The 13,982-nt window shown below is 39.2% G+C and overlaps 1 protein-coding gene across 4 annotated transcripts in view; it reads left to right on the forward strand.

Moving 5' to 3' along the window:
- The window catches only part of LOC129178507 (multiple epidermal growth factor-like domains protein 11), a 164,034-nt gene that overhangs the window by 34,104 nt on the left and 115,948 nt on the right, over positions 1-13,982 (forward strand). For 3 of the 4 annotated variants that reach the window (XM_054770793.1, XM_054770796.1, XM_054770795.1), the window contains exons 2-3: positions 10,752-10,887; positions 13,100-13,201. In XM_054770793.1, the coding sequence (XP_054626768.1) occupies positions 10,778-10,887; positions 13,100-13,201 (212 nt within the window). In that variant the 5' untranslated portion in view covers positions 10,752-10,777. The remainder of the gene's footprint in view (positions 1-10,751; positions 10,888-13,099; positions 13,202-13,982) is intronic. The other variant, XM_054770794.1, reaches the window with a different exon arrangement.

Genomic DNA, 13,982 nt, shown 5'->3' on the forward strand with positions numbered 1-13,982 from the left:
CTTCCTCTAGGCCTCCTGCCTGGCAGTTCAAAACTCAGCATCCTTCTACCTATATATTCCCTATCTCTCCTCTGGACATGTCCAAACCATCTCAGTCTGGCCTCTCTGACTTTATCTCCAAAACCTCTAACATGTGCTGTCCTTCTGATGTACTCATTCCTGATCGTATCCTTCATGGTCACTCCCAGAGAGAACCTCAGCATCTTCATCTCTGCTACCTCCAGCTCTGTCTCCTGTCTTTTCCTCATTGACACTGTCTCTAGACCAAACAACATCGCTGGTCTCACCACAGTTTTGTACACCTTTCCTTTCATTTTAGCTGAAACTCTTCTATCACACATCACACCCGACACTTTTCTCCACCCGTGCCATCCTGCCTGTACACGCTTCTTCACCTCTTTTCCACACTCTCCATTGCTCTGGACTGTTGACCCTAAGTACTTCAAATCCTCCACCTTCTTGATCTCACTTGGGTCCCTCTCATTCACACACATGTACGCTGTCTTACTGCGGCTAAGCTTCATTCCTCTCCTTTCCAGGGCAAACCTCCACCTCTCTAGCTTCTCCTCCACCTGTTCCCTGCTCTCACTGCAGATGTGTTAACAGCTCCAAATGAACTGAAAATTTAAATCAAGCTAAAGAATACCACTCATGTATAAAAATCAATTTGCCTATCACTAGTCTTTTTAATGGTAGCAGAACATTTGAATCACACTTTAGCCGTGTTATTATGAGCAATGAGGGGTTGCGTTCAAAGACATCAAGTAATTTATGGTAAATTAAAAATGTTTCCATGTATTTCCTGGGATTTCCCAGCATAATTAAATGCAGCAAATTGTACATCCGCATTAAAAGCTACGAAGTGAGCGATAACAATATCCACTTCATGTTTTTCTTTGCCTTCCTGTTTATGTAGACCACACATACATGCGTTATAAAGCTAATTTTGTGATGTTTGGAGCATCCCGGAATGCATCTCGTGTAGTTGTAAAGCGTCGTTCTGATTAATAGCAGACTAGAGACGTGTTTGTGAGTTGGAGATACATATACAGTCGTCCTTCGCTTTATTGTGGTTTGACTCTCACTCCCTCATTATATCACGTTTTTTTTTTTTCCCAAAAGAGTGATTAATAATTGATCGCTGTTTTGTGGTAGACTATGGTCTGCTATTAGTCGAAAACTACTGAAAGACAAGTTACATGTAGTATTCTGGTCATTAGGCACCAGTAATGTTATGAGACATGATGTTAGATTCCATTACCTTTCACACTGCATGGAGACTGGCTATTGAGCCAGCAGAGCCGAGCCAACATGCCATGGCTGAGATGGACATGCCATATCGAAGTGATGGCTTCCTTGTCCTTCTTCCCCACTTCGTTTGAAATGTTTTCTTAAGTTTAGAATAAGTACATTGGAGAGGCTAACTAGTTAGCTTGGTAGCTTGCTATGCTAGCAGCAGACGTATTTTGTCCCTGCAGTGATCCCGTAGCCTATGCAATTTGATGTAAACAAAGAATATGAGTGAGTGAATGAGTGTACGAGTGTAAAAGTGACTACAGGGTGTTATTTCACGTATACAGGGCTATAATATTGTTAAAACCCGTATTTAGAAAGTCATAAACAGGTTTTCTGTGCTCTCACTACGATAATATTTAGTGTGTTAATATTGAATCCCACTTCGCGGAATTCACATATCACGGTCGGGCCTGGATAATTGTATTGTGTTGGAATTGCACTGCTGTTGATGTGTTCAGGTCAGAATAAAGTTGTAAAACAGCATCAGACTGTCTGTGTCTCTGTGGGGATTCTACACTATGCCTCCTTCTGCCATCATATCAGAGAGGTGCGATTTAATACCTAATCCTGACTGATTCACCTTTCAAAGGCCAATAAAAGTTCAGTATTCCCTATTCATTATATAGTTTTTATTTTTATGTCATCATATAATGACAGTTTTTCTATCATTACAAGAACATGCTCAGCCTGCCTCATCGATTTGCTTCTTATTGATTCAGCAGTTCCATGCAGCATTTCTCCCACATTGTCACTTTGTAGATACGTTCAGCTGTAGAGATTTTTGTTGATCCTGTTTTGCAAGTTTAATAAGCACTAATAATTGCGGTGAAACGCAAGAACCTCTTAATCAACAAAAGTAAGACATCTTGAAGATAGAAGGGACTAAGTTGATCAATTTATTGACAGGTCTCAATGACCATTAATTCCATCTCTCTGGCCTCGCCTGGTTTACTTATCGGTGACCATTGATCCAGGCTAGATGAAGACGTAATGGGGAGGATTAGGCCGATTTCACAGATTGGTGCACCGTCAATTGAGTGTCGCTCATTAAGACAGAAAGAAAAAGGAAAACCAGCTGATTTAATCGAGTCACAGGGTTATGGTCCGTGCACTACTTTCATAACTGCTTCTCAGTATGGACACAAGCTAAAGCTCTGAAGCAGCCTGTGTAAAACTGAGCACAAAACTCTCAGTAGTAAGTACTTTACAACCACCTGGTAAAGGATTTTGAATGACAAGGTCCATAGAAAATCAGCAGAATACATCTCATCTCATCTCATTCACGATAAGTCGTTAATCATTTATCCCTCCCGTACCATACCAACAACATTGCACTCTCTTTGATTGTGCACAGCCCATTTCAAGGTGCTGGTCATCCTCTATTTTTTAAGTTAACATTACCAACCACCAGGGATGGTACGGTACACAGTTAAACCGCTAACAATTCGTGTTTGTTGTGATGCAGTCTCTTGGAGCAGTGTCCTCCTCTCCAGGTACACAAAGTAGGGATGTTCCTATCCGATCTTCGGGATCGGGATGGGCTGTCAAATTTTGAAGATCTGCTTCCGCCACGAGATCGGGGCGATCCGGTTGCCCTACCACTTTGTAACACAGGGCCACACTCCAACATGTTAGGTGCAGTAATGTGCCTCAAAGTTGGTTGCCACTCGACTCCCGCAAGAAGAAGAAAACGCAACACCACCATGCAGACATGTCCGCGGTGTACCTTGGTGAAGTTATCCTCTCTTCTTGCCCATTCAGCTTCAGAAACCTGTAACTCATCCTCTGTATATTCTGATTAAAAAAGATAGGGTTCTGGATCCTCATTTGTCCCAAAGTAGTTGTCGTTTTTGGCTTTCACAAAGTCTGCCATGATTAGTGGTAGCAAACACAGAATGAGCTCTTTATGCTGTTGTTTTAGACGGAAGCAGCATTTGCTGCTGTGCTGTCTGTGAAACCAATACGCCCAGGAAAGAAGTTCTGGTAATGCTTAAAATGACCAAAACAGGAGGTTTTTATAGAGGGTTTTATAGGCGCCCCGATTACGTGCATGGTTAGTGAAAAACTGCCAGCACAACGTGGCATCTAAAACGTGCAGAAAAGGGAAAGACGTGTGTCCTTGTCTCACATAGGGATTGCGGGCAAAATTCTAAAAAGAGTGCAGTTTTCCTTTTAACACGGCTCGTCGGTAAGTGAAGACCGCCTGTACATAGTTTCTCTGGGTCAGCGCGGGCCAAAATATGGGCCTTGCGGGCCGCCTATTGGGCATGGCTGCATTAGATGCTCATTAGATGCACATTTCAGGAGTTGTGCTAGAGTCTCGCCACATTTACCAAGGTCTTAAACAGGGACCAAATGGGAGTATAAAAATTATTTACTAAGACTTTTTTCAGTCCAGCCCGTTATTAAAATATAGTTCTATAGTTAAGCTATCATAACAGAGATAGAAGACACTATCATTTAATTTGTCTCATAGATCATGATGATGTATTGTGGCCATATAGCATATTGCTCTGCAGTCTTTTTCATAAGACAAACGATAGTGCAGCTTTCTTGATTACTTTATTCCTTTTTTTGATTTCCAGCAAAACAGAGGAAATATAGAGCTGTTTATTATAATAGACATTTACAAATGCATCAACAATAATTTACGCAAAAGACTAACCTATCTGACGTTGGTTATTGGCTCTGTTATCAGTTAAGTTGACCTCTTCATTGTTGACCACAGAGGTGTGGACTTGAGTCGGACTCGAGTCACAATTTTGGACTGGACTTGACAATATCATCATAGAGTCAAGATACCACCAAAATCACACTGTCCCTTTCACATTTTTCAGGAGGTAATGTAAGTACATAGAATCGTATCGTATCGTATACTGTATATCACGTTGTGCGCTACTGTAAATATTGTGTATTGTATCGTATTGTGAGATTAGTGTATTTCTAAGGCCTACTGTGTTGAGTAAAATGTGTCCCCATTCAAAGTACTCAATTAATGCGACCATTATTATTTAATTTCCAGCAAGAAAGCAGATTTTCCCACAGAATCTGCCCATTTGAATGCATCTATTAACATCCAATCAGGTTTAAGAACAAACGAGGTTGTGGATTACATTTCTGTGCATTGACTAAATCCAGAATGCTATGTCAGTACTCTCAGTACTCTCTTATTTTATTTTAAAAATAAAACAATTGAAAATGCATTCATTGTATTTGTCAAATGTAATAGATTGTTACATTGTTAAAATGCCATTTTCTTTGGTAAACATGAAACTGCTTATGACTTGTAAGAACTCAAAAACGTCAAGCCTATGACTTGGGACTTGACTCGACCGGTCTTGTCCTGACTTGAGATGAAAGACTTGAGACTTACTTAAGGCTTGCAAAACTTACAAGACTTGCTCCCACCCCTGATAGACAGCATTACAATGCTTTTGTTTTAGAGGTTACAGAAGGTTGATACTTTATATACTGTATATATATTTATATAGTTGACAAAAATATACCGGTTTGACAGTACTCTTGGTTTATTTAAAGTTTGCCTCTCCAAAGATCTGAAGTAGGGTAAACGTCTTTGATGATCCATTTGACGTATTCATGAATTCTCTTGTATCTTTTGTGTTTGTTGCCGAAACACAACTTGTTCTCTACTGTGGCATATTGACCCATTTAGACAATACCTGGATAAAACTTAAATTAGTCTGCTTTTGAATTATGGCTTCCTTAACTTATCTGAATGACAGGGAAGTTGGCATGGTAATTTTGAGCACAGAGTAAGAAGTACAGTATCTCTCCCCGCTGTCAGCAAGCTGGTGTTGTCCATCATTGTGGAGACGCATGTGGGCCACAAGGGAGCGTACTGGTCAATGCAGCTTTGCATTCCATATTAAAGCGCTGAGAGCTAAGATTTGGCAGGGAGGCATTGTACAGTATTAACGTCTTAGCGGCTCTTTGGTGGCACATTGTAGGAAAAGCCCAAGATTAGCACTTTTAATGAAAATGGAAACCCTTTGTTTATCACTCATTATAGCGTCAACCCCTGGGATCTATTACACTTTACAGTTGGATGTTTTATTAAGAATATGTTCAATATAGTACTCTACAGTGGGAAAAATACGTATTTGGTCCCCTGCTGATTTTGTAAGTTTTACCCCCTTAAAAAAATATGAACAGTCTAGAGTTTTTATTGTCATTTGTATTTGATTTGAGGAAAATAAGTATTTGGTTATTCTGACCCCACAGACCAGTTATGTGCCCATGCAGCAGCAAAATTTGTCCTGTCTTTTCGGAAAGTATAGTGGATCCCCGCACATCCAGCATTCACAGCCCCACAAATTTGTGGATTTTTGGTCAATTTTTTTTCCCCTGCAAAAAACACATCTCATTTGTTACGGAATCAATAGCTTTGATAGTCATCAACCATCTTACATTATCATTCATTATTGGTGAGTACCTATACAGTAATACCTCCTTTATCACGGTTAATTGGTTCCACACTCGAGTGAATGTCAACAAAGTAGGATTCCTTATGTATAAATGGAATATTTTCATAGTTAGAACAAAGAACACCGGTCTACGACCTTGTAAAATACAGTTTTCAACATTATTAGAGCTCTCTAGACATGAAATAACACCCCTATAGTCACCTTTATACTCATATTACCCAATATAGTAGACATAATAAGAGAAAATAAGACATATTATAGACTGACACACATTAGCATCGGGAGAGTTACTTGTTGTTATCCTTTTTTTTTTTACTTCCTCCTCTCTACAGTACTTCCTGCGGTGGCTATCAATATAAGATTACTGACATGTAGTGACCAGTGTTGAATACTACATATCATAACAATGTCTTTGAACGTGTCTTCAGAATGCAGAATGTGTGTATATATATATGTGTGTATATATGTATGTATATGTGTATATATATATATATATATATATGTGTGTATATACATATATGTATATGTGTATATATATGTATATGTATATTTGTGAAAATAAACATAGAAGAGAACTGAAAAATCTCATTCTCATCATGCTAGTATCAATCTGATACTGATATTAATACTGTTGATATTTGGATCAATTACTGTGTACCAATTACTTGTGTTTTTTCGCCATTTATTGGTACAGGGATGTCAAGTGTCATTTAAACAACTTTTTAAGTGGACCACAATTTATCCAACAGTGTCCTTGTCTTTGTGAATTTCTTGTGCCATGCACGAATTAACAGACGCGACAGCGGATGTCTTCCATACTTAAGTCTGCATTTCTGCTGAGTCTGCGTAACTGACTTTGACTCTTGAGGAGTAGCCATGTTTTCACGTTTTACTCAGCAGAAACTGTTTCGTCAACAGGGTGCCTGAAATACACTCTTGATCAAAATTTTAAGATTAACGTTACAGAGGTCAAGCAATGAAGAGTACAGTCATCCCTCTTCAAGTTTTGCGTCTTAGCTCTATCACGGTTTTACAAAAATATATTAGTTATTAAATCATGCTGTTTTGTGATTGAATACGGCCTATTATTAATACAAGAAAAATGGCTAAATGAAGTAAAATACAAATATGAGGCGTTCAGAAGACTCTTTCAAAGATGTGATGATATGTCATATTCTACACTGGTCACTAGGTGTCAGTAATGTTACTGTAATGCGTAATGCGAGACACACAAGCACCAGACTTGATCGCCGGAACAACTCTTTTATTGCTGGGTTGAATGATCTCACAACAAGCACAATAATCCATAACACGTGCTACTGATGTAGGTGTCACCCACGCCAAGGTAAAACTCAACTCTGAACCGCTGATGTCATTTCCTGTCTGCGCCGTATCAGAAAACATTTGTAGCAACGCACACATGCATGAGTCTTATTTATGTCTTAAATGGCTTATTTTCTCTTATTATGTCTACTATATTGGGTAATACGAGTGTAAAGGTCATTATAGAGATGTTATTTCATATCTAGACGGGTCTAATAAGGTGAAAAACCATATTTAGAAGGTCACAAACAGGCTTTGTATGCTCCAATTACAAAAATATTTGATTTATAAAAAAGGAAATCCTAGTTTGCCACACTGATCGCCAACTGGGAAAGCAACTCCCTAGCACATGTCAAAACCCTGACCGGGTTTTGAACCCCGATCCCCTTCACCATAGCCTGCGGTGCTACTAACTGAGTTAGCCGGCTGGCTAACTTTGAGGGTGGTCTCGTGGTTACCACGTTGGCCACACAGTCAACAGTCTGGAAATTGGGAAGATCTGGGTTTCATTCTCCCCTGGGGCATTTTGGTGTGGAGTTTGCATGTTCTTCCCGTGTGTGGGTTTTCTCCGAGTACTCCAGTTTCCTCCCACACTCCAAAAACATGCATGTTAGGTTAATTGGTGACTCTAAATTGTCCATAGGTATGAATGTGAGTGTGAATGGTTGTTTGTCTATATGTGGGTGTACCCCGCCTCTCGCCCGAAGTCAGCTGAGAGAGGCTCCAGCATGCCCCCGCGACCCTAATGAGGAGAAGCGGGATAGAAAATGGATGGATGGATGGAATCCTAGTTTGCAGAAATTCACTTTGGGTCTGGAACCAATGAAGCGCGATTACTGTATGTGCAAATCAAATGTGACTGCAGATACAGTACTGCATTTTTTTCTTTTTAGAATTGAGACTGTAGTAAGTACATTTATTTGGAGTCACAAAATATATTGACAAAAACAATATCAATTTATCTTTACTGCAAATTGCTCCAAGTGCAGTACAATTGGTCTAGCTGTCTTATTTTGGCCAAAGAGCGTGTCTGTGTGCTTTGTCCGTACTATGTAATGCAATGTAACCTTATAAAAGCAGCATCTGTAAAGCATCTCTGTCTAAACTCATAGTCTGACAGCTTCTGAGGCTTTTAGTCTTGCAAGTGAGTGATTGTCTGACTTACAGTAGCAATGTTTTATTCATTTCACCGGCAAATGGAAGAGCGATTGAAAGCGAATCCCACAGAACACAAGGCCAACATATACTGTATATACCCAACATCAATGGATGCATTGTCTGGTACACAGTGGCACATACTGTACGTACACACCTACACTTGGAAGTTGATCATCACTTTTAAGTGTTAAGTGATCTTGAATGGATTTATGGTATAATCAAACCTGATTGTTGGTTCTCAGTTGACTCATAGTTGAATGCTGATAAACTAGAAACTAAATCTACAATGAAATTACGGCTATCATGTTCAGTGTATTCAAGGTGGTGGTTAATACATTAACAGACCAACTTTTTTTTTTTTTTTTGCTTGATATGTAATTATGACGGATGTCTGACAATATTGTTATCGGCTGATGAAAATCGGTGTCGAGTTTTCTGTCTAATGATGTTGCTGTGTGCGTGAGACCTCATCAAACTGCACCATGCTCTGCAGAGCTTTGGATTGTAAATTTGCAATTTGTAATGACTCTAAAGTGTTACGCTTCGGTCTTTGTCTATAAAGCGAGCGGATTCACCTAAATCGGGGGTCTCAAACACAATTTACCTGGGGGCCGCTGGAGGTAGAGTCAGAGTGAGGCTGGGCCGCATCAAGTATTGGGAGTAGGGCTGGGAATCTCGGGGTACCTCACGATAGACATGTGATACATGGCTCACAGTAACAATAATATCTTGATACAGTAATAGGGTGAATCAAATAAATAAATAAATAATTTTGCTACATTCAGCTGGGATAGGCTCCAGCTTACCCCTGACTCTAATGAAGACAAGGTATAGAAAATGGGTGGAATTTTTTTACCACATTTTTTAGGTGACTCACTCACTCTTAGTTCAGTGTAGGCTTATGTGTGCATCCTACGAGTAACATTGGCTTGTCGCAGGCCGTATTACAATAATCTTTGAAGACAAGTCGCGGGCCGCAAAATGTGACTCAGCACGCCGCAAATGGCCCACGGCCCACCAGATTTTTTTTGTGCACTTACGGTGGAACCTCAGTTAGCGACCCCCCTTGTTAGAGTGTTTATTTGGTTAACATGAACTGTATGCCACAATTCTGCCTCTGTTTGCGTGGATTCTCCGTTTAGCGTACAATATGACGCATGTCTTTTCGTTTTTATTATTATTATTTTCTCAGAAAACGTCCTTCCTTGTTAGCATCCTTTTAGCTAGTGAACAAAATGGCAAACGGAAGTTACATCACCCGTCTATGTTGTCATCAGTGGATGACTCTCAAAAATGTTAACACAAAACAATTTTTTATAGTTTTTGTAATATAGTTTTACATGCATAAAGCAATTATAAATGCAAATAAATGACAGCTGATAGGGATAAATGAACATTTAAGGTTAGTTGTACCTTCTTTCAAGACTACTGTTCCCAAAGACACAATGTGGTAGCGAGACACTCCATGGACACCATCTTCCTGTTTTGTAATTAGTTATTTCTTGAATTCGATAGTGTTTCTCACCGTTTTTATCAAAATGCTGGCTCTTGCAACTTTCTTTGGCTCTATTTTGGTTTACATGATTGATATTGAATTCAAGAAACAACTCATGTCAAAACAGAAAGGTGGTAGTAGTTGATCTTGCTGCCACATCATGTCTTTGGGAACACCACCTCTACAATCAATTTTTCAATGAAGGTAAACGTAACCTTAAATGTTCATTAATCCCTTTCATTCATCATTTTTTATTACATGTATTTATATGCATGCGTGTAAAAGTATCTTGGTAAAACTATAAAAATGTGTTTTGTGTTAACATTTTTGGCTTTCTGGGGGGAATTAATTGGATTTACATTATTTCTTATTGCAAAAATTACTATAATGTGATCGCTCCTCAACAGTTAAGTTGCTGGGTTGCAACCACGTGACCTAGAGGCGATCTGTGTCATTCCCTCGGATGGGGGTCAAACACTAAATATGACCGCATACACACTCAGTATCTTTGTGTGATGTTTGGCAGATTAAAGCTAATAAGGGTGCATGACGCTGAAATGATTTGCTCCAATTGTGTGAGTGTGAATGGTGTGTTGTATGAAAACACGAAATAGGTGAAAACACGATGATCAAACAGCAGTGAAAGCTCATCTTCCTTGTCAGACATAATGAATGCAGCAGATGAAAATAATGCTTCCATCATGTCTATCTCATGCAGTCTGCATAAATACGTTCTTGTATGTGTCCCACTTTTGCGCTGTTTTTCCATGGGGGTGTTGCATATGTAAATACAAATGTAAATAACAAGATTGCGACCCATTTAAGGTGCTTCTCTATTTTCCATTTGACAAAAGACCTGAAATGGCAGCATTGTTTCAACCTATAAAGGTCATTCGCACACGACTAAACTACTGCTTTAGCCACAGAGGGCATTTTTCTTTGCTAACTGGCAGCTTTCAATAGTTATTTCTGTGCACGCAGAGACAACAAAGCACCATTTTCCTTCTATTTTCATGCTCTTTTTTCCTCCCAAGGACAGGGACACAGAGGGAGGAGGACAATGGGGACTGGTGATGTCTCTTCCCAGGTGCTACTGTGGCTGTTCAGCCTCATCTCTCTGGTGACGCCCCTCAACCCGGATGATCCCAACGTGTGCAGCCACTGGGAGAGGTCAGTTTCCACATCTCAGTCTCCAATATTGAAAATGAAATAACTCCACGCCAAATAATGCAGTCAACTAATGGAGGCCTGCAACTGTCAGTCATCAGGCAAAAGGTTTACTCCTGAGGCTGTAAACTGTCAGTGATGGTAATATGACGGCTTGAGTGGTCTCATCACTTGGTGAATAAAATCACACTGCAAATTCTGATGAGGGCAACACTGAGTGCAGATGCTATGATCGATAACCTCCCTGTGTAATCAGGAGGAATTGAGGAAGTGTGTATCACACTTTTCATTTCTTACTAAAATTGAGATCCAATGATGTTTGCTTTGGCCCTAACAATAAACTGGGAATTATATGACACCTTCAGTAGTTGTCTGTCCTCATTAAATATTACATTTGAGATGATTTAGTACAGTGTTTCCCATACTTTCATTTATTTGTGGCAACTATGGTGTGTTTAAAGACCAGTGAACAAAATGTGAAATCTCAACGCTTGATGAAAAAACATGAGCAATGAATCATAAAGACATAAACACGTAAAAATGGTGGGCTTTCTAACAGTGGAACATGCATGTTGTACTTTTTACCTGTAGTGTCATACTGTATATTTATAACTGTAAGTTATTACTGACTTAGGATGAATCAGATCTGTTTTCTGCGGGACAAAACAGTGGAGAAAAAAAGTAATCCCTTGTTTATTTTGGTTAATCGATTCCAGACCCGACTGTGTTAAGTGAATTTCTGCGAACTAGGATTCCTTATTAATAAATTGAATATTTTCCAAGTTGGAGTATAGAAAACCTGTTTACAGCCTTCTAAATGTGTTTTTTAACATTATTAGAGCCCTCTAGACATGAAATAACACCCCTATAGTCGCCTTTACACTTGTATTACCCAATATAGTAGACATAGGTAACAGCAAAATAAGCCATTTAAGACATAAATAAGACTTCGACTTGTGCATTTTGCTTTAAATGTGCTCTAATGCTAGGGCAGCTGACTGGGGGGTGGACAGGAACTGACACTGGGGGTTCAGAATTGAGTTTTAGCTTGACGTGAGTTACGGCCACACATGTTAGCGATTATTATGCCAGTTGTGAGATCATTCAAACCTGCAATAAAAGCCTGTTGATCTGCCGATCCCGTGCTTGTGTGTCTCACCCAACATTACGGTAACATTACTGACACTTAGTGACCAGTGTAGAATATTACATCTCATCATAACGTCTTTGAATCGCATCTTCTGAATGGCTTATATTGATAATAGTAATGATAATAGGTTGATAATATACTGACAATATACTGATAATAGGTTGTATTCAACCATGAAACAGCCTGATTTACTAATGAATAGATTTTTGAAAAACCGTGATAGAGTGAAGCCACGAAATTCAAAGCGCAAAGCAAGGGATTACTGCATATTTAAAATGAAATAATGAAATCATAATTTTGACCAAATATGCACAAATTCGTAGGGCCATCAATGCTGAATCGTGAATGTGCGGGAATCCACTGTGAAGGCAAAAGCCACAAAATCATTCACTGATCTTGAAGAATTAGAATTTCCAGTATTGATATCTGCAATATTGGCCCTTTTTTAAAATTGGAATTGGATTGATACCAAAATTCGCACTTGGCTGCCTGTCAAGTGTGCATTTGCTTCTTTTGCTGCGCCACATGCGTGAGAAGGCACCAACGGCAACTTTTAAATGATACCACCGTGTAAAGGCTTTTTTGTCTTGCTCTTTGCCCAGCCTATTCAATTCAAAAAAACACGTTAACCAATTGTACAGTTGTTTTGTATACATCGGCACACCAGTTACACTTAAATTTGCCCGCATGGTCATGGAAGTGTATAGTAGCATCAAAGCATCTTCAGTGTATGAATAGAATGAATTTCAATGCAACATTGCTTTTTATGAACAGAAAAAGGATGCAACGCCATGGGGGCACGTCTTCGTAGTTCAAAATGGATTCATAAAAAAATGACAACTTTTTGTTTTGAATAATATTTTCTTCTTGTACATTCTTAGTTTTTTTTTGTTGTTTTTTTAGCCAAACCTGTCAGATGATAAATCCTTGAATTAGATGCTGAAGGTTCTGCTGTGCAAAGCTCTTTTGATGATCTGATAATTACAGCAGCTTTCAGATGAGAAAGCTGCGCTGCCACTGGAGGTGCCTCAGCATCCTGATGTTCTGTATCTGCTGTCCTTCTAGTTACGCGGTGACTGTCCAGGAGTCTTATGCTCATCCGTTCGACCAGGTCTACTATACCCGCTGCACCGACATCCTCAACTGGTTCAAATGCACCAGACACAGGTATGAGGAGTAGGAGAAATGCTTCAGAGTATTTTTTAATGATTATATTCGTCACTAACCCATAAGAACCCATGGTGACACCAAAATGTGCCCTACACGGTTTTGTGCTTGACACGAAGTCCTTAAGTGTCTCTCAAATCGCATACTGTACTTTTTTTCAGTACACTTCAATATGTATACTATGTACACTAATTACTTTGTCCTTGAGGGCACAAATGTTGACAGTGTAGTGCGGACCCAAATTGGTTACTGTCGTGCACTTACCAGAAATGAAGATCACAATATTTATCCGCTTCCTTTTCTTCTTCTTCTCTCCTTTTTAATTATGAATTGCAACCACTTGAGTTAGCCCCTCCTCTTATGCTATAGCCAAAATGGCTATATAAACCAATGTTCCCCCATTTATGTTGTTAATTGGGTATACTTTCATTTCCTAATTTGACTTTCACTTTCTGTTTTAAAGCAGCCTGCTGTGACACTATTTTATCCTCGACATTTACTTGAAATTGATGCCATATTTGTTGTGTATGTTTACTTAAAAAAAAAAGAAGAAAAAAAAAAAAAGAAAATTAACTCTCAACCGACCTTCCGGTTCCTCCTGCAACACAAACTTGCTGTAAGGCTTCCTGTATCTGGTACATCCGGCCATCAAAATAAAAGCACTGCAGTAAAACATGCAGAGTTACGGTACGCCACACATTCACTCCACACAAACTGGCTTGCTACTTTGGCTTTGCAGCATGTTTTTTTTATTTTTTTATTTTTTTTTATTTTTTATTTT

Source organism: Dunckerocampus dactyliophorus, chromosome 3 (genome assembly GCF_027744805.1).
Source record: "Dunckerocampus dactyliophorus isolate RoL2022-P2 chromosome 3, RoL_Ddac_1.1, whole genome shotgun sequence".
Taxonomy (NCBI): Eukaryota; Metazoa; Chordata; class Actinopteri; order Syngnathiformes; family Syngnathidae; genus Dunckerocampus; species Dunckerocampus dactyliophorus.